Consider the following 21386-nt stretch of genomic DNA (forward strand, 5'->3'; position numbering starts at 1 on the left):
AAATTAAACGATATACTAACACAACACAAATGTTGTGTTGAACGATCTGAAGAGATCGCAATATAACGGCTCTGATTATGAGTGATTGAAGGTACGGGGAGGCTTTTTACAGCCGCCACATGGCCAATACTAATGCAGATATTTATCTGAAGCTTCACATGTCTTTGGGGTTATAAAACTAGGTGATATCATCCAGTCCCGTAATGCTGACATGTATTTTGGCCAAATTATGCCCCATTTTTGACTTAGAAAATCCTGGTTAAAGTTTTGCCTGCAAGTTACTATCTCAAAAACTAATGCAAATATTGAATTGAAACTTCACGTTTCTTTGATTATTAAAACTAGGTGATAGTATCAAGTCCCATTATTCTGACATGTATTTTGCAAAATTATGTCCCGGTTTGAACTTAAACTTCCTGGTTAAAGTTTTGCATGCATGTTACTATCTCCAAAACTAATGCAGATACAGGATTGAAACTCTAATAGATATTTTAACATTTAATTAGGGTAATATTCCTGTTTCTGGGACAACAATTTGAATAGTCGAGCATTGGCTGTCCTACGGACAGCTCTTGTTGCACTGAACACTCCACTCGGTCACATCAATTTCCTGCCAAATGTGACCAATGATAGGATATTTTTTTAGCACGTATTTAAATATGAAAGTTGTCATCAATATGAGAAAATGTAGTGTTGTGGTTACACATGCAAGTTAGTATCGGAAAGATATAATTTCTGCCCGAGGTACATAATTTTCATTGTATTACCTGACAAGAACGAGTTTTCTATGTCTCCCAACATTGGCAACCTATTTCTGCCTAAATTTATATGGACTGAAAATTTTACACTTTTTTTCTCCTGTCTTGGCAACTCTTGAGCATTTCTTTGCAAAGTCAATGTAAGTTATTCTGGTAGGGTATATATAAGTTTATTTAAAAGTGATTGCAGAAATTTGAGTATGGCACTGTGGTCTGTTCCACCAGGACATTCTCCACATTCCAAGCATTTATTTTTAATTGCTTAGATTACTTAAATGGTTTTGTGAAATACTAGTAGAGGAAACAATCCTTTTTGAAGTTTCGACTTCAGTGTAAGAAGTAGTCTAAGTATTAAATCAAGTGAAAAGTAGAAACTTTTAGGTTTTATTTCAAAAATTAGCACACAGTGTCACATGAAATTACAAAAATATTGTTTTTGTCGTTAAATTTCCAAGTTAGAGTTGTACAAAACACATAAGTCATGAATTTATTTTCATAAAATAGTGAGATATTCTGTCACAAAATATACTAGAGTCTTTGAAAGTCTCATAATTTACAATTTGCCTTTGGTTTTCAAACCAGATTCAAGTTCGATGATTTTCTCTACGCCACGCCTCATTTCCTGGACTGCCTCGATCTCAGAGAGTCCCATACGTCTCTTGTTGGAGATGTCATACACGCCACCAACACTATCAGAATGTTCTCCATGTATACCTACAAACAGCAAACAATTGTTTATGATGTAGATATTATTCCAATGTGCAACATCGTTTGGCACTGACTCATCTTTCTCTCATTTTTCCCCTTTTTGTCTTACAATTTGTTGAAAATACCTTATTCAGTAGTACGGTTAATTCATCAAAAATCACACTGTGGAATTTTGGACCTTAAACAATAATATACAATTAGTGTGCATGTGCTTTCAGAGTTAGTCTATTCTTCAGACTAACTGTAGATATAAGGGCTAGATTTTTTCAGATTATTTGCAATTTAGAAGCTAGTCTATTCTTGAGACTAAGTGTAGTTTAAGAGCTAGTCTATTGTACAGACTTAGTTTAATTTAGGAGCTAGTCTATTCTACAGACTAAGTGTAGTGTAAGAGCTAGTTTTTTCAGATTATTTGTAATTTAGAAGCTAGTCTATTCTTGATACTAAGTGTAATTTAGGAGCTAGTCTATTCTTGATACTAAGTGTAATTTAGAAGCTAGTCTATTCTTGATACTAAGTGTAATTTAGAAGCTAGTCTATTCTTGATACTAAGTGTAATTTAGGAGCTAGTCTATTCTTGAGACTAAGTGTAATCTAGGAGCTAGTCTATTCTTGACACTAAGTGTAATCTAGGAGCTAGTCTATTCCACAGACTAAGTGTAATTTAGGAGCTAGTCTATTCTACAGACTAGGTTTAATCTAGGAGCTTGTCTGTTCTACAGACTAAGTACCACTTAGGAACTAGTCTATTCTTCAGAGTAAATGTTATTTAGGAGCTAGTCTATTGTACAGACTAAGTTTAATTTAGGAGCTAGTCTATTCTACAGACTAAGTGTAATTTAGGAGCTAGTCTATTCTTCAGACTAAGTGTATTCTAGGAGCTAGTCTATTCTTGACACTAAGTGTAATCTAGGAGCTAGTCTATTCTACAGACTAAGATTAATCTAGGAGCTTGTCTGTTCTACAGACTAAGTACAACTTAGGAACTAGTCTATTCTTCAGACTAAGTGAAATTTAGGAGCTAGTCTATCCTACAGACTAAGTGTGATTTAGAAGCTAGTCTATTCTACAAACTAAGTTTAATCTAGGAGCTTGTCTGTTCTACAGACTAAGTACCACTTAGGAACTAGTCTATTCTTCAGAGTAAATGTAATTTAGGAGCTAGTCTATTCTACAGACTAAGTGTAATTTAGGAGCTAGTCTATTATTCAGACTAAGTGTAATTTAGGTGCTAGTCTATTCTTCAGACTAAGTGTTATTTAGCAGCTAGTCTATTCTTCAGACTAAGTGTAATTTAGCAGCTAGTCTATTCTTCAGACTAAGTGTAATTCAGCAGCTAGTCTATTCTTCAGACTAAGTGTAATTTAGGAGCTAGTCTATTCTTCAGACTAAGTGTAATTTAGGAGCTAGTCTATTCTACAGACTAAGTGTTCGAGTGGTTTATCGTCTATTCTAACACGATCTGATTCATTTTTCTATTAAACAAAGAAGGCAGAAAACAGTGAATTATCATACAACAAATCACTGTTCTGACGTCACAGTTATTACGTCATGGCGTCAAACGGCATAGCGGCGCTCTAGAAAAAAAAACGATTGAAAACGGGCAAGTATTTAATGAATGTCATTAAGGATGTACTTAAAAATCCTTTGTAACGTGTTAGAATCGAAATAATATATCTCATTTAGGGATTTGCTCTTGAATAAATCATTGTTTGTCGTTCAGACGCGTATTATTATATCACTCGGGCTGCGCCCTCGTGATATAATTCCTTCACATCTGAACTCCAAACAATGATTTATTCAACAACAAATCACTGGATGAGATATATTATTTCTTAAATTTACCATGATTCAGAGTTCAGATGCGTAGGAATTGAACCACGAGGGCGTTATAACACAAAAAAACATGCGTTATCCATACATTATACTGGACTTCATTTACCCAAGGAGTAATGTATCAGACATCATGCGGTAATCTGACGTCATAATTGACGTCATAATGCTCTTACCGGTCCGCGTGTCAACCGTTTTTTATTGCAGAATATACAGAGCTTGATTTCCTTTGTTTAACTGGAAATCAATATAGCCATGTTAGAATAGTTGATATACAACTGAATACCCAGAACACTGCAACTTACACATAGATCTGGGACCAGTTGTTTACTAACCCCGCTGCCCCCGTTTAAATTTGTTTAAAAATATTAGTTTTGGTGGAAAACGCTACTTTGATGTTTTGATTTTACATTTTAATATACTTTCTGTTAAAACACGCTTACGCTAGAATGACGTCACGAAAACGTGAGGTGACGTCAATGTTTTTGTTGCGACCAAGAAAGAGCGCTACTATATTTTATCTACTGTTTTAGATTAAGGCCATATTAGAATCGAAATAATTTATAGCAACACCGTGTTTTAACACTATTTATAAACTCGGGCGGTAATACGTCATACAAATAATTTCACTCGGGCTGCGCCCTCGTGAAATTATTACGCCCGAAGTATAACCGCTCATCGTGCATAAATAGTGTTAAAACACTCTTTTGCTATAATTTATTTCTTAAATAAACACGTTTTAGTGTTCATAATCATTATTTCATACATCTGTTTTACTAAGTCTTCTAAGATGTTGAAATATAACCATAAAAGCTTACCAAGTTAGCTTAGTCACCTGTTAAAATTTTAAACAACTGGTTTACCTCTTGGCTGAAGGTTCAAGCCTTCACAGATCTTATTGAAGTCCTTGTGTTTTGAGAGGTGGGGAATACGAATATGCACACTGGCTCTCAGGGTGGTGCCAAGGTTGGTCGGGCAAAATGTCAGATAACCAAACTTTGGGTGGTGGGCAAAGGTCAACTTCTTCTCCAGGGCGTGTAGACCCTGAAATAGACAAGAAAATCATGTGCGCATAAATGTATTGACTAATTTATCGCTTATCAGTATATAAGGTGTCTTTTTCATGACTACCATATACTGAAAACATGTATTTACGAGTGTTGATCCGGAAGTAATATGTCTCTGCTTCCATGGCGCATTAATTCCTATTTTTAAGATATAATATAGTTAAAACAGATATATCAAAGTATTTGGGTTTGACCTTTTGTTGTTTTCTTTATACATTATACATGTTTTCATGGCTCTAATGACATTATACATCCACTCTAGTAGATGTCAATGAATGTGAACGCTAATACGCGCATCTGTTCTAAACAGCTTGACTTTTCCATGACAATGACGAAGTGTGCTATGTATGTTTTTTTAAAAAAAAAACTTTTCATCAACTGTAATTACTGCAATGAGTATTTTAACGCATTCTAACTGATATCGAGCATTCGTCTACTTCCGCCTTTTCAAATCACAATTTTCAAGCGCATGACTCGAGGGAGCAAGTCAATCAATTCCAAATATTCTTCACACTAGAAGAAAATTAACTGATGTAACTAAACAAAATATTGAATATTATCAAAAATGTTATTTTTTCCCACCTTAACAAGTCTCTGCCAGACCTCGGCCAGGTGGCCTCCTTGCTGCATGGAAATGATACGAAGATGGTCCTCTTCGTTCACCCAGACCAGGAACTTCTTGTTGTTGCTAAAGAAGATTCCACGACCTGCCGGCCAGTCATCGTATCCGTGAGCATCCCCCAATACACTGAAATAAACATAGCCGTTGGCATCGTTATTTACAATAAATTCTAATATGACTAACAATGCTTTAATCGTCAGAACGATATTATGTTGACGTCACGTCAACGTGATATTTAGCGTTATGTATACGCATCGAGAAATAGCACTTTCAAATTTGATTGAGCTTCGCCCTCGTGAAATTATTACGCCCGATGTATAACTACCCATCGTGTATAAATAGTGTTAAAACGCGGTTTTGCTATGTTATTTCTACATTCTTGAAAAGTCTATGAACATTTTCGTTAACACATGGCACTATTGACATCTGGTTGGCATATTATTTGACGTCATACAGCACTGAGAAAGAGTGCTACCACATTTTATCTACTATTTTTATATAAAAGCGTTTCAGAATAAGAATTATAAAACAGAACGGTGTTACACTCAATTCATGAGCTGATGAGCACTGAATCGAATACAAGGCGCGCAAAATAACGCACTGAATCGAATAAAAGGCGAATAATTCACTAAAGTCTGTCCCACCTATCTGGTTAACATCATTTTTAAAATTATGATATGTGTTATGATGCACTAAAATATGTTTTTATATAGCGCAGATCCATATCTCTAGACACTTTTTTCATTTTTCAAAAAAAATTTTTTTTGAAGTTGATATGTTCAATTTTGTATTTTTCTCCATAGACCGTAATGCTAAATGACGTCGCGTCGCTTCTTGTATATAATCTTGTCATACTTTTTTTAGGGGACAACTCAAAATTATCGACGTTTAAATTATTAGAAAATAAAACTCGGGCCGAGTTCACAATGTATTGCTAAAAAAAGTCTCACTGTTGTTTTATGAATTCAAATAAATGTTATTAATAAAAGATGATACGGGGAACAACTGGCAATGCTTAACTTCCAGTGTCAGGCGCGTAGCTAGGGCATTCTTCATAGTACGCAGAGGTAATGCGTAGGGGTCTTTGTATCCTCTCCATGATATTTTTTTCATCTGAGAACCGCAAATGGTGCATTTTGGTGTGTATTTGAAGCTAAACATTGCACGAAAACCTTATTCGTTCTTAATCTTTTATATAAAATGTATTATTTTACTAGGTATGTGTGTAATATTGCACGTGCAATTTGTGGTTCATTGATCCATGTTATATGTGTGCAGTATTCAAAACAGATGGTTGGTGGTAACACACTTTCAAAACATCATTATGATTGGATAACAAGAGATGTGTGTATAAGTATATATTCGAAAGTTGTTAAAAGTAATTTTGCCAAACTCCAAACTGAATACTAGTCAACAAAGACATGCTAAGTTTCATGATATTGTTACAAATGTACAAAATAAGAAACTGATGCCTTGCATAGGAAAAATATTTCGGCGAATGTCATCGACGTCTGCATTATGTCAACTTCGTCAAGATGTATTATTATCTTTTCTTCAACTAAAACGGTATTCTGCAAAATGTTTCTTATTCCTTTTTATTTTTCAGTTTGCCATCGTGATATTGCGCTTAGCGCTTCATGCATCTCTTTCTTTGGCGAGCTGTAAAGCGCGAGATAGCGATGGTGAAGCCATCGTGATTCGCGCTGTGAACACTTTGCGTATTGTGAAGCGTGAAGTGCGAAATCACGATGGCGAAGATAAACATCGCGGTGGTGAAGCGAAAAATTTCGAGAGAAAAAAAAACACCTCCATTTCGTGCTTTGTCATTTTGATCTCGCGCTTCGGGTATCGCCTTCCCATGAAAGAGAAGCGTGAAAGATGAAGCGCGAGATCACAACGGCGAAGTGCGAAACTATGAAAATTTCAGGCTTTAACATTAGCATTGGGCAGATTTCGTACCAACAATATTGAATCATAAAACAAGTATTTAAACGTAGCGGGATTGTTGATATAATATTATCTAAACGACATCTAAAACAAAGTATTACACTGAAATCTTGTTTTGATGATTTTTAAAAATGTTGTTTAAAGTCTTTCGAAATATTATACATATAATTTAGTTACGTAATACGCATTGAAAATATTAAAACACCAAAAATATGTAGAAAGAGCATATTTATCTCACTGTGAATTGGTTGTCAAATACTGTAATATCGTATGACTTGTACCGGTGTCAATAGCGTAAGATTTAACTAGGTGTAATGAATGGATTTCTATTGAATTTTATTTTCTATGGAATAATAGTTGATAATTTCATACACTTAAGTACAATTATAACATATATCTATGATATCAAAGGCTGAGCGTGAAGCTATTATATCTTATTTTTTTTATTTATATACCGTTACAATAGTTTCGCGCTCAGCTCAAGATAAAGTAAATATGCGAGACAAATTACGTCTGCAGTGTTATACAAAATCTTTTAGCCCTGAAAATGTATTTTTTTCCGATTTCTCAACCAACATTTTATTAATTGTTAACACTGTATTATAATTTTGTTATAGAAATTTCCTCCTAGACAGCGTATGATTGTAATATTTCACATGGTCAGGATTATTACAAAATAAGCAATCAGATAGTAGGATTATGAGATAAATTGCAAAACTGTATCTAAATTGTTATAAAACTACAAAGACAATTGGTGAATTTCAATGCACGTTAAATCAACTAATCATACAAATCAGTTTGCTATACAAATAATGTCTATAAGAAACAGGTTCGCTTTATTTTTATTACAAACTCAGGTTATAACGGAAACGCACTTGCTTATCCCGATGAGTTCGCTAAAACCGGAGTTTACTGTACTTCAAACACACTATGAAGTAAGCAATGATAGTGTATGAAGCCATCTCCGTTGCATGACACTAGCCAATTAATTGTGTATGGTTGCCAGATTTTCACTACGCAGCTGCGTATTTGCGTAAAGGTAGCTACGCGCTTGAGTGTTACAGAGTAATTTAAACATATTTTTGATGTTTGAGTATTAATCGTTAGTAGATCAAAATGTTTTTTAAGAGCTTCCCTAAATTTGGGTCGATTTTAAGATTAATGTTACCCGTAAATCAGAAAAAGGTAGAATATCTTACCCTTTCTCATGCCCAGCTTAATTTTCCCTTGCGTAACTGGGATATTTAAAAAAAAAAGACAAAAACAAAAGGAAGGTGGTACACGATGTTGTAAGTTCAGACTTTGATGATGAAAAGCCGAACCTACGATGATAAAAAGTCCAAAATACACTGATGAAAAGTCGAAAGTATGCTGGTGAAAACTCGAAACTACGATGATGAAAATTCGAAACTATGATAGTGAAAAGTCGAAACGAAGATGCTAAAAAGTCGAAACCGCGAAACCACAATGGTGATAATACGAAATGATTTTGACTTTCAGCATCATAGTTTCGTGGTTTCGACTTTTAAACATCGTAGTCTCGTTCTTACGTTGCTTCGAGCTCACATACGTTATGTGACGATGGCCCTACCGGAACACCGTGCGTAAACATCATGCGCGGATCCAGCCATTTTTCTCAAGTGGTGTTCCGACCGAACACTTACCATGGCAAACATGTGTCTGTTTACATTGAATACTTTGAGGTTATTTATGTGGATGTTAGCCGTTTACAATTAAAGAGTTGTCAATAAGTATTTGTTGAACATGCTAAAAGAGGAAATAGCGGGGCATACTCCCCCTGAATACTAGTATTTTGAAATTCAGCGCTTCATTTCCTGCATTCTGGGACGTTTTAGAAGCATTTAATAACATCTTTTCCATTCCCATTGTATATACAATATACCCCTTATTTTCACATTTTTATGAGCTCACCTGTTAAATCAAAAGGAAGATTTATTCGTATCTTTGAGATAATAAACATAAATATGAATTAGCGCTCTACGTGCAGCAGCCTCATGTATACACTTTGAATGCGGTCCCTAATGTTGCCTTTTCGAAAAATCATTTTCTTTCTTTCTTCTCATATTTCCTTTTTTTAGGATTTTCCAAAGGTCCGGACTACCGGACCCTCCCCCTCTGGATCCGCGCATGGTTCAGCTTACCATTTTTACCATAGAAACAAAATTTAGGCTCCATTTAAACATTTTGGTAAAATAATTTTTTTTCGAAATTGTGATTTTAGAGCGGTATTTACACAAGAAAAAATTTTGACAATATTAAAACTATAAAATTATAAATTCGTTTAAACTTTCAAAACCCTTAGAGATGTTTAAATGATGTAGATCTACATTCTAAATCGATCTGGCTCTATAACATTTGACCCGCGATTCACGCTCTGAACATTACGGATTTATAGTTGACAGGAGCGTAGCTGGCTTTTTCATCCTGAACAAAAGTTTGTGCATAAAAAAATCTGAACCACGGGAAGACGTAGCCATAGACCTTTGATTTTTTATCGTTAAATTTGTTTTATCAGTTGTCACAAGTTCAAACGAAGATGGAATGCAGACGGAGAGAACTTTGCTTGAATATAGCTTTAAGTCACGATCTAGTATCTCAGATGTGAAGCCGTTGATCCCATCTTATTTGTAAATAAACTTTATGTGTGTGTTTTTTTTTTATCACGTTTCTTTAAAAACTCTTTCGATTTCACTAATGCACGGGATCCCTCTCAGTCGGCGAAATTTACCTCTTTGTCATACAGGATCTCTCTTAACTCCCTTCACCGCACAGGAACCCTCTCTGACACAATTTTCTATAGCACCGGCGCCCTCTCAATTTAACTTCAATGTTAGAATTATGAGATTGTATTCGTATTTTTTTTTTAAAGTTGCACAATAATGCAGACTTACAAGTGTGGCCCCTCTTTGTATCAAATCAAATTATACAAAATCTAGTTTAAGTGATTTAAGTATCATTCTAAAATATTTTTAACATTTTCTTTTTATAAACTTATAAACAAAGAAGGATTTAACCGTGTAGTGTTTGCTGATTAAACATGTTTCACAAAATGACCTACTTTTGGTAATGCGTCCATTTACGCCTAAAAAAGGGTTCCAGATGAAATCCCTTCAATGGAAATAGATTTTAGTTTTGCGTGCTTTGTGGGCAAATAAAACTTTTTTTTCGTTCATATGCGTCGTAATTAGGCCCTAATCATCTCTCTTATCTCATTGGTCAGGATAAGGCGGACCGATGATGCCATTTTCAAATTTGGTGCCAAAATATTTAGTGCAGGGTTAAAAACGCTTATAAAATGTTAACTACAAGCTGCAAGCAATGTCTATTTTCCGACATTAACAAAGTTGCAGGGCGATATTTTGCGGGGCCGTGGTAAAATTAATAAGCTCTAATTACATGTTCAATACGGATGTTTAGATTACCATAAGCTCCTATAGCCTTACCCCCCCCCCCCCCTATTTGCCATTCCATTTTTATTGCATATTTAGCATTTTAATTTTTCGTTTTCTCTGATATCTGGAGGCCCAAGCCTGCAGTGCCTTATAGAAGCTACGCCACTGGTTGGAAGAACAGTAAGGCAAGTCTACTGTGACGTCATTCAGTTTTATGTCATTTGTGATGTCACTTTCAAATCGGACGCGATAGAAAAGTGTAGTGTGTTTTCAAAGCAGTAGTTTTATGGAAATTAATTTTGGAAAGGGTGACATATCGAGGATAAATCTTTGAAATACATTCAATGGGAAGGAAGGATTTTTAAATCGTAGAATACAGGTTATTTTTTGAGCCATGCGTATGAAAAATGGTGTAATCAACGCATTGTTTCATATGTATGGTGCAACTGGTGCCTGAATATCATCTAGAGTGTGTAGTTGTTCGACATAAAACAAAAATGAAGTTGTATTCCGACTGGACGGTGGAAAAATAAATGGGGAATTGATAATTTGTAAATCGGACCTTGGGATACAGCATACAGTTAACTTGGAATTTGCAAGTTGCATGTGAGTAAATTTTCCTTTCTTGCATTTGAAATTTGTTTTTGAATATACGAACTGTTCAATCTGTTGATCTTTCAAGGTTTTTCAGTACAAAACGACGATTATTCACTTTTAAATCCATTTTGAGTTGCTCCCCAAGGAATTCACGTGAACTTCCATGTTCTCCTTTTTAGAGAGTAAATGCCAATGGCGGCCGATTTTTAACAACAGTGAGCTGCCGTTGGAAAAATATATGTGGCATTCATTTAGAAATTCGAGTACTTAGAGAAAAATCCTTGAAATTCTCGAGGGTGACTTTTTTGTAGTTTAACTAACGCCATTTACTTTACCGATAGCTGCACCAGTTTTGTCACCGTGCATCCAAGTTGATGTTAACCGATGGGATGGGACAGACTTTAGACGCCTACGTACTAAAAAGTTTTTTCCGCGGTACATGTTATTTCCAGTGTTAAAACACGGCATGTTGAAAATTTCAGATTTGTTAAAAAATGCAAATTTTCCTTACCTGTAATGTTAAAAGTGTTAAAATTTACATCAGATTTTTTCTTCAATAAGGAATAAATATGACTAACAATGCTTTAATCATCACAACGATGTTATGTTGACGTCACGTAAACGTGATATTTAGCGCCATGTTATTTAGAAACTTCTAGTTTTTAGATCACTTCTGGGCAAAAGCGAATTTTCTCCTTTAGCATCATCTGGAATAAATGCACTATAAGAAACAAGCTGGAATTACTTAGGCGGTTACTCCCGTTAGCGACATCTTGCTTTATCAAAATTTTATCTCAAGTTAATGTTAGTACTTGAACAACTAGTAAGCTAAAACCATAAAACCTACGGGTCGTCGTCCCTGAATAGGAAATGGTCCTCTGTCATCTGTTTCTGTACCGCTGGGGTCATGCCCGTTAGGGGGTAGTATTTGCCTGCAAGCTCACCTCGAAGTGTCCTCAATGCATCTACTGTCATTTTTTCCATCTCGAGTCGGTCCTGTAAGATATTAAATGCAGTGAATGCAGGTCAAGGACATTTATTTTATACTACAAAATTTATGCTTGCAAGTAGTAAGCAGAATGCTCCAAAAGCTGGCAACTGTGGGGCAGGGTCCGCATGCATCAGTGTTTAAAATCTGAAACTGATTTTGCGAATTTCGACTTTAAGCTGGAACGTTTATTTCAAAATTATAGAGTTGAATCGAATTTTATGGGTAACTAATATATCATCATTTCCTTCTAATATTTCCTTATGAACATTTCATTTAGCTGTATTCAAGAATGATTACGCCGATTTTCGGACGTGGCTGAGTTGAACGTAATATCAGAATAAAATGAATTGCGTCACACGTTGGACTAGATCAGGTGAACTTGCACGATATAATATACAAACAAACATTTTGACCAAGTTTAGTGAACACATGGTAAAAACTAATCAATTTAGAGAGCATACACTTCAGTTTTCTTAATCTTTAGTAATTCATGGGCCATAACTCAAGAACTACTGGCACAATCTGCCAAGCGCCGTAGCCACACTGAGGCAAACCGAGGCAGATGCCTCGATTAAAATTTGAGAGGCAAAAAAAAACAAAAAAAAAAAACAGAAGAGTAAAAGTAGGCCTTTCACGCTGATGAAAATTTCAGTTATAAAAGTTCAAAAAAGTATATTAATATCATGAGAATATAACATAATATAATCTGCCTCATGACATCATTGAGGCAAGGTGAGGCGGAAATCCTAACAGCCATATTGAGAGCCTTGTCCACGCCCCCTCCAAAAAGTTGGCTGAGAAGTGAGCTACTCATCAAAGCCGAACCCAATTATTTATTATTATTATTATCAAATTTAAATCCAAAAACGCACCAGAGGCCACTATTTCATACCGAATTTTCAAACTGTTTCAGGGGAAAAGCCCCCTGAAAATGAGGGTGAGTCCCCTTCCATACCTTAATATTCAGATCAAAAAGGGCACTAGAGGTCACAATTTCATACCTGTATTTTTTTCCAGGGGGAGAGCCTCCTGACCCCCCTAAATTGAGAGGATCCCCATACAGTACCTCAAATTTTAGACCAAACAATGCACCATAGGCCACCACTTCGTATCTGTATTTCAAAATTTTCTAGGAAGAGAACCCGCTGACCACCACAAAAATGAAGGGGAACCCCTCCCATACCTTAAAATTCAGACCAAAAATTGCACCAGAGGCCACCATTTCATAGTTACCTTTATTTTAAAATTGTCTAGGGGGAGACCCCATGACCTCCACCCCAACACGGACACAGTCCCCCTCCCGTACCTACCCCCTCCCGGGTTATAAACTAATAAACTACTAGTATACTGAAAAATAGCATGTTGTATGTCTTACTGATGGTTTTCTGATTTTATTGTCTTTCAGTTACAAAAATGATTGTATCCGAGACCATATTAGAATAAGATATATCCCCATTTATCCTTGTTATAAATATATTTTTTTCTTAAAATATGAACGTTCTGTGAAACATAGGGCTAAAAGGACGATTTTACTGTGATATAAAACAGTTTGAGATGCTTTAGAACGCACCAGAGACGTCCTAGGGATCCCTCTAGATTGCCTCGGTTAAAATTTGTGTCTGGCTACGGCACTGCTGCCCATAAATGAACGTTGAGACCAAGTTTGATCAAAATGGTATAAGAACTGCTCAAGTCAGAGAGAAGACACCTGCTCAAGTTAGAGAGCAGGCACTGTCATATTTCGAAATTTGAGTAATTCAAGGGCCACTGGGACAATGCAGCTCGTAATCAAACTTGTAAAATTTTTATGTCCATAAACATTGTTACCAATTTTTCCGAAGGTGGGATAAACAGCGGATACTGTCAATTTTCGCAATTTTTAGTAATTCAAGGGCCATAACTCCAGAGAAACTTACAGGATCCAGCTGGTTATCGGATATGGCAAGACATTATGCCCATTAATATTGTGACAAAGTTTGGTGAAAATTGAATAAGGAGTACTCAAGCTGGCGAGCGGATAACTTTAGTGGACGACGCACGCCCGCCGTAGGTTATAACAAATTATGTCCCGTTTCTCGGGCGTATAAAATCAGTATTCTAGCATAAAACTGCTGTTCTTGTCAATTTTCAGGGGTGTTTAACTGGATAGTAAACATGATACAACAATGCCGACATTTCATGGAAATTTCAAATGACGTTGAGGGACAATACATTCATTTATTAGTTTTTACGCATTTTATACTAGAACAGCATCTGTAGCTACAGAATGAATATTTATGCAAAGTATTTATGCAAAGTTTCATTACTCTCTGTGCCAATTTAGGAACGATACAGCAGCTTCAGACTTTCAAAGTTGATAAAAAGGCCCAGCTAAAATAATTTGACAATGTACACCACAATGACCGTTTTTGAGTACTTCAATACTGTAGTTGTTGTTTTTCTATTATAACGCTTTTTTAGTTTATGACAGAATTTTGATAAATGCTGCATTTTCTGTATTTTGTACTTGTATTTAGAACTTCAAACATTTTATAGTGTTAAAATCATCATAAAGTACTGCTCTTTTACCTCCTTTGTTGATGTTGGTGGGAAGCCATAATTTGCATGACTCCTCCCTACTCGAATTCTGGTTGAGTTTATAAATTGTCCTTTGGGGTCAAGGTCACCGAAACCAAGATTGTTGAGATCACCAAAGTCAGGAGCAGGGTGTTCAAGTTTGTCAACTTTGTGGTATTCGCGTATTATGGGATAGAATACGTCAGAAAATGTGTCATATGCTTCCGGGTCTGAGGCGTAAATTCCACAATGGCTCTTCAAATGCATGCATCCTGAAAAAAAGAAAGAAAAAATCTGATAGAGCTATCACTAAATGTGATCTGTCCCTCACTCAAAGCTTTTAATGGTAAGTTCCCACTATATCTTTTTGAACACTCTTCGTCGTGTTTACGTTTTATGTTCATTCTGAGATATAATTTACATTCATTCAAAAAACAGTTATGGTTCTTGTGTATTTTTCCTTTATCAATGTGCAAAGTTGTAACATGGAACTCCCTCCACTGGCTTATTCTAAACTGATAAGTATTATTTTTATACAATAACAACAACGTAGTAGATATTCATTACAGAGTTACGGTTCTTCTGTTCTACTTTTAGATCATTCTCATCTCTCACTGTGTAAAAACATATGAAATTCCCCTAATTTGAGTCAAACTATTGAAAACAAGTACACGTACACAGAGGCAGTTAACTTCGTTATTATTCCTTCTCTTGAGAAGGAATATTATAGTTCAATAAGTCACACTTGGCTGAGCTACTGATACCGAAAGCTGTTGTCATTACAAGCTGGCCAATAAAACTCCGTGACCTTAGAAATAACCTCTGACGTTAGACTATTCTTTCCTAATTGAGGCGACTCTCTGACTGAACGCGTTCCGTGGATTACATATTACTAAACCCGAGGATGTTATTTCCTCCATTCTTGTCGACCAGATAGCCATATATCAGCAAATTTTAAATGTAAACAACTAAATATTATCGTTACCTTGAAATGCATAGTTAATATATGAAAACAAACCCCATTGCGACCCTCTAATTATGCGCAACAAATTCACGCATCGAATCGTAAATGATTAACCGGGTCAATGTCTTATTGCCGTATTTACTCTACTGAAAGTGGTAACAGATTCAATTTGTTGTTGGATTTAACAATTTATGTTAAATACTAGCGTAAATACTTACTTGAAATTTTTTGGCAGTATAAAACAGACATTGCAACCAAAATTTTACAAGATGATCATTTTATATTTATACAGATATGCCCTAGAAGGAACTTTTGCTATGCTTTAACTTGTTCAAGGCATATTTCAGACAATATGGAATGCTTGACTTTGACCTCCAAGTGTAACATTGACCTTGAAATGTGTGACATGCGTGGTGCACTCTGCACGTTAACAACTAATACAAGTTTTATGAAAATCTTGTGCGGACACCATGGACGGACGGACGCACCAACGGACGGGCATACATGATTCAAATATGGCCCATATATACTTTGTATCTGGGGGTACAATAATCTGTTTACAGAGCGACATTGTTGAGTGAATACCGTTTGTCAACATAAACCTAAGCTATCTACAACTTACGGTAACACAGTCAAGCATCTAACAGTCCCTAAATTTGATTTACTCCTATTACTCATATTTCAAGATATTTGTCCCATACGTTGACGCAGATAGGTAGCAGAGAGTGTTCTCTTTCTAACAGTGTCTTCATCAACATCTTTATAATTATAATCAAATATTGGAAACCAAATACATACATCATACCCAGACATGTTCTAAAATAACATTAAAAACTCAATACAATATATATTGTAATATTTAGAGTTTACCAACCAGTACCCAGACATGCAAGTTCCAAAAATCACATTAAAAAGCACAGCACAGTACTGTGATGCTTAGAGTGTATCAAAACATCGACATATGAAACTGAAAACAGGTCTCAGAATTCGGATTCCGTTGGGTATTAGTTGATTAGCAATATGATGGCTGGAATTACTGTACGTAGCGCAGCGTAAACAAATGAAAACGGATAAAAATGCATTTTAGTTTTAGAATACTGCACAAAAGTAACAAATCCTGTACGATAAGCACGTCAAAAGATTTTTTTTTACCGTTTTCAACCTACTACTGTTTATTCAACCTAATCAGTAAAAAGATTTTTCGTGAGTTGTGGTTTTATTTTGCAAAGTCCAAGTATAAACTATATATCATTCTAAAGGCCTTCGAGAGTGGAAGTATGATATCTTTTGGATCATATGGAAGTTTTGACACATCTTGCTAATAACCAAATGCTAAAATGTTGTGCGCACGAGATAAGATGTCGTGTGCTCGAGATAAGATGTCGTGAGCACGAGATAATTTAATCTAAAAATAAAATGCATGCCCTAAACATAACACCGTATGGAAGTTTTGACACATCTTCAAAATTCTTTTTTGAAATCGGGTCAGATCATACTGACTACATTACAGTAAACAAATCTAAAGGTCTTTGAGAGTGGCTGTAGGATCATTTTGAATTTTTAAAATAACTTTAATAATGAACAATCAGACAAAATCACAATTTCGAGAAAATAAATTCGATAGGTAGATTGCTTTTATGCTAACTAAGATATCCTGAATGTGTGTAGATCTAACAATCTATTCACAAATAACGACAATTTTTTTTTTAAATGTTCAAAAATGGCTATAATTTACATTGTATAACTGAAAATGCCCTACCAAAATCGATCTTGACGATAATTCAAAAGTAATAAAGACAAGTTTCTGAAAATTTAAAAAAGGTCCTACTATCACCCTTGGAGTTCTTTAGAACGATATATGATATCAATCTTACTGTTTCATATTTTGAGAGAACTCAAAGGAATACTTAGTTATCTGTTCCACCGTAGGCTAATCGCATGCATTGACATGCTGCCGTCTGAATGAGGCCCGATAGGTGTAGCCGAAGTCGGAGCTGGATCAATCATTGATCAAAAGGTAATAAAAAAAACACCACACTCGGGAGTTCTTTAAAATGAAACATAATAAAGATAAATCAAGAAACCTTGAATCGGACTGAATTCTGTAAATAATTAGATATCTCTTAGAAATAATTCCAGAAGACTGATTTGTAGCTAGATTTTTTTAGATGGCTAATACAACTGAACTGATTTTCCCTATGAAAATGATACTTTTTTGTCCCATAATGTTATGTACTTTTTTGTCCCATAATGTTACAATTATTCCAGGCATTTTCACAACTCTAAAAATCGTATAAGTTTGCGTCCTCGGAGTCTCTATGCTGTAGAGCTACACTATATCTTATATTTCGGAATTCTATATTTGGATTGCAATTCGCCAAAAAAGCCCTGGCCACGGCGAAAAAAATTTAACAGATTTTCTTAAATTTTGTTAACATTTGTTAATTACAACTGGAATTAAAGACATTCGATTTTATATCAAAATTTAATCATAAGGGACTTAAATAATAAACCGCAAGGAGACATGTTACAGAAATTGACAATATTTCATCAATTTAAAGTGATTATATTTAAGAAAAATAAACAACAGAATGCTAACGTGCATATTAAAATATCAAATATCAAGAAGCAACCGATAAAAAAACATAAACAAACGGAAAACTTACCAGATGCAATACAATCCCTTAAAGTTCCGCCATAATCAGTCACCACATCCTTGTACTTATTATAAACGGGTTGCGTTAAATGTTTCTTTAATAAAGATTTACAGTGGGATCCTGAATTTAATAACCTGTGCCACAGCTCGTCCAAAGATTTGTCCGTCATTTTTGCAGCCGCCAACGGACGTTTCCAAGAGCTGACTGTTTTGTCGTTACTTGACGTCAGCGTCACAAAACATTTCGCGCAACAATGGCGTCAAATACGCGCCATTTTAAATTTGGAATAAAAACTGAAAATAAGCGCCTCGGGCCAGTTTCGTATCGTGGCCCTGGTACGTTTTGTGAATAAAAGGTCAATGTGGACTTCTTTTATGGGCATTTAAATTTAAATGATTAACCATGATGTTTATGGAACTAAAGATTTCCGCGAATCGGTAATCGTGGTGTAGGCCTAAAATAATTGAATGCGTGAATCAAACTCTCTAGGTCCAAAGTGGCACTGACCATTTTAAATTTGGAATAAAAACTGAAAATAAGTGCCTCGGGCCAGTTTCGTATCGTGGCCCTGGTACGTTTTGTGAATAAAAGGTCAGTGTGGACTTCTTTTATAGGCATTTAAATTCAAATGATTAACCATGATGTTTATGGAACTAAAGATTTCCGCGAATCAGTAATCGGGGTGTAAAATAATTGAATGCGTGAATCAAACTCTCTAGGTCCAAAGTGGCACTGACCCGAGTGTTCATTCAACCATCAAGATCAACTCCAATTTCTGAAAAAAGTAAACGGTTATGGAACATTTTCTCACCATTGCGTCATGCTATGAGCTAGTGTTCTGAAATCGATATTTACTACTTTTCATCGTAAAACGATTGAAATTGCCACGCGATGAACCGCTATTTACATTCACTCGGTGTACTCAGTAACAGACATTATATCGCGTGCGCTATCTGTCACGTACCTACTATTTTCCTATAATTGTAACAATTCACCCAGTCAAAGAAATAGTCTGAATCAAAAAGTTTAACCGTTTTAGTTTTTAGCTAACTTTGGGTGTAAAAAATTACTAAGTCCAAGGCCTATTGCTTGTGCGTCGGCGCGCGCCCTTACAACCATATATTGACTTTGCACAAAATACCGATACTCTTACCGGTATGCTTGTTCATAATGTATACTGTATATAAATTACATTATAAGCTATATCGATTTACCTATTTAGACGATTCAATGAATTCCTTACTATCAATACATTTTTCATAAGCATGCATGCAATCTGCAAAGATTTAATTCATAAAAATGTGGCAATTTTAAGTCAGATATATTCCGATACCGGAAGCGTGTATACGTTTCACAAATCGATACGTTCCACAAATCGAAGATATACAGATATATACATGTATTATATACACACACAAAGCTGTGTTTTGCCAACAAGCATGTTTGACTTTCCTGAAGGTCATTTGTGAATAAACGCCTGAATTATCACTGCGCTTTGTCCGAACATCAAAAAAGAATACGATTAATGCATGCAAAAAGTATGATTTCTAAAGCCTCGTCATTTGATTATTTAATTTAAACTTAATGTGATATCTTATTTTATGTTTACAATCTCGTCAGTGCTTTTTTGATAATTATGAACGTATATATATAAAATTTCCAAAATTTTTTTTTAAAAAAATACAGTATTAAAATGGTAAAAAAATGTAAGAAGTCATTCATACCTGATCGTATACAATCCGCCAAAGTTCCTCCATAATCGGTCACTTTAGATTTTAGTCTGTTGTACACTGAAGGGGTCAAATGTTTTTTCATTAACGAGCCACTGTCAGATGTGGAGACTCTCTTCCACAGCTCCTGCAAACTTAATTTTTCCTCCGGCATTTTTAAAGTTCTTTTTTTTTTAAATTTGATAATTCCAAAACTTTTTCGCGTACAACAAGGTCGAGTGGAACAGCTGACAAAGCAGTTTTAAATCGCAGAGTATCGAAAAACACCGAGGATTATCAAATTTCAATTCACGGACATTTCAAGGTTTTATAGATTGCCAAACTACAAAGCAAACATAAAACACGATAATACATGTCCGTTTTTCCACAGTGGCTTGTATCCAATATCATACAAAACCACTGGCGTAGATGTGGGGGCTGTCCACAACTGAGTATCGAGTCGTTATTACATGTTTTCCACTGAATTAGCGAAATATTGGAGTGAAATATATCTGGTATTTTGAGAGTGAAAAATATCAAATATGTTTTTCACTGGTAAGAAACTATAAAATGGGTACATTTAGTCAAAACATGAAATAAAAATAAAATTGTTGGTTTTACATGTATGATCAAAATATATCATTCATGAACACCATATCTTACATTTTCACTCATGGCTATGCCACTCGTGAAAATATTAGTGGTGTTCACCTGTGAAAGATATTTTAATCTTACAACAAAACAAACAAATATCCTATCTCCAATTTCTTGTATAGACGTGGACTAGGTCTCATATCCACAAAACAATTTTCGGTCTCAGCTGAGTTTGGGATGGAAATTTTGATAGCAGATTTTACTAAACCGTCAAGATTAAATTCCGACTGAGATTGACCAATAGGGTTGCTTGATCACTTGAATATAGTTATCAACATGAAAATTAGCTAAGTTAAAACATGCAATTTAGATATAAATGACAATAAAACTTCATTATCAAACTCAGCTTAAAATAAAAATGTTTTGTGAATGTGAGGCCAGATTTCATAATCGAGAAACGCTTAAGCGAAGGACCGCCTTGTCCCCGACCTCTCCTAAAAAAGGAGACTGCATTTTGTAACAAATAACGTTACCACTGCCACCAAGGGAATAAATTGTTTATCCATCGTTAAATTTGGACAAAGGCCTACAGCTATATAGGGGTGACCCCATGAATCCAAAATATTTTACTGCATTTTATAAAGTAGTCTCTGCATGAGGGAGTTTGACCTGTCTTCAATTTAATGAACAACATTATACGTGTTTATTTTAGCATCACTACTGCATGTATATTCCTTTTGTCATGACTGTTTTTGAGTGTTCCCTCAAACAGTGCAACGTGTATAAAAGACTGTAAAACTTCTGAGTACATGTACATAGCGCTGCTCTTTGTAAAAAATGATGAATTCGACGAAAAAAACATTTCATTCCACTTATTCATTCTATGATCAATTTAAAGACTCTTTCAAAATGTTTAGGTTTACTTTCTAAATATAGATGTGAGATGGTAGAGAATTAAATTTCATGAAGC

The 21386-nt window shown here is 35.2% G+C and overlaps 1 protein-coding gene across 2 annotated transcripts; it reads right to left on the minus strand.

The window, feature by feature from the left end:
- Positions 1 to 1129: 1129 nt before the first annotated feature.
- On the minus strand, positions 1130 to 20171 carry LOC123551807 (arginine kinase-like). 2 transcript variants are annotated; one of them, XM_045341008.2, is made up of 6 exons: positions 19838 to 20171; positions 14505 to 14764; positions 11793 to 11941; positions 4949 to 5114; positions 4163 to 4343; positions 1130 to 1472 (listed from the first exon to the last, which is right to left on the minus strand). In XM_045341008.2, exons 1-6 carry the CDS (start codon positions 19995 to 19997, stop codon positions 1312 to 1314), a joined length of 1077 nt encoding a protein of 358 aa, XP_045196943.1. In that variant the 5' UTR covers positions 19998 to 20171; the 3' UTR covers positions 1130 to 1311. The 2 variants fall into 2 exon arrangements, with proteins under 2 accessions (XP_045196943.1, XP_045196942.1); XM_045341007.2 differs by lacking the exon at positions 19838 to 20171 and adding an exon at positions 18123 to 18315.
- Between the last annotated feature and the right edge of the window lie 1215 nt (positions 20172 to 21386).

This window comes from Mercenaria mercenaria, chromosome 4, assembly GCF_021730395.1.
Source record: "Mercenaria mercenaria strain notata chromosome 4, MADL_Memer_1, whole genome shotgun sequence".
In the NCBI taxonomy this organism is placed as follows: Eukaryota; Metazoa; Mollusca; class Bivalvia; order Venerida; family Veneridae; genus Mercenaria; species Mercenaria mercenaria.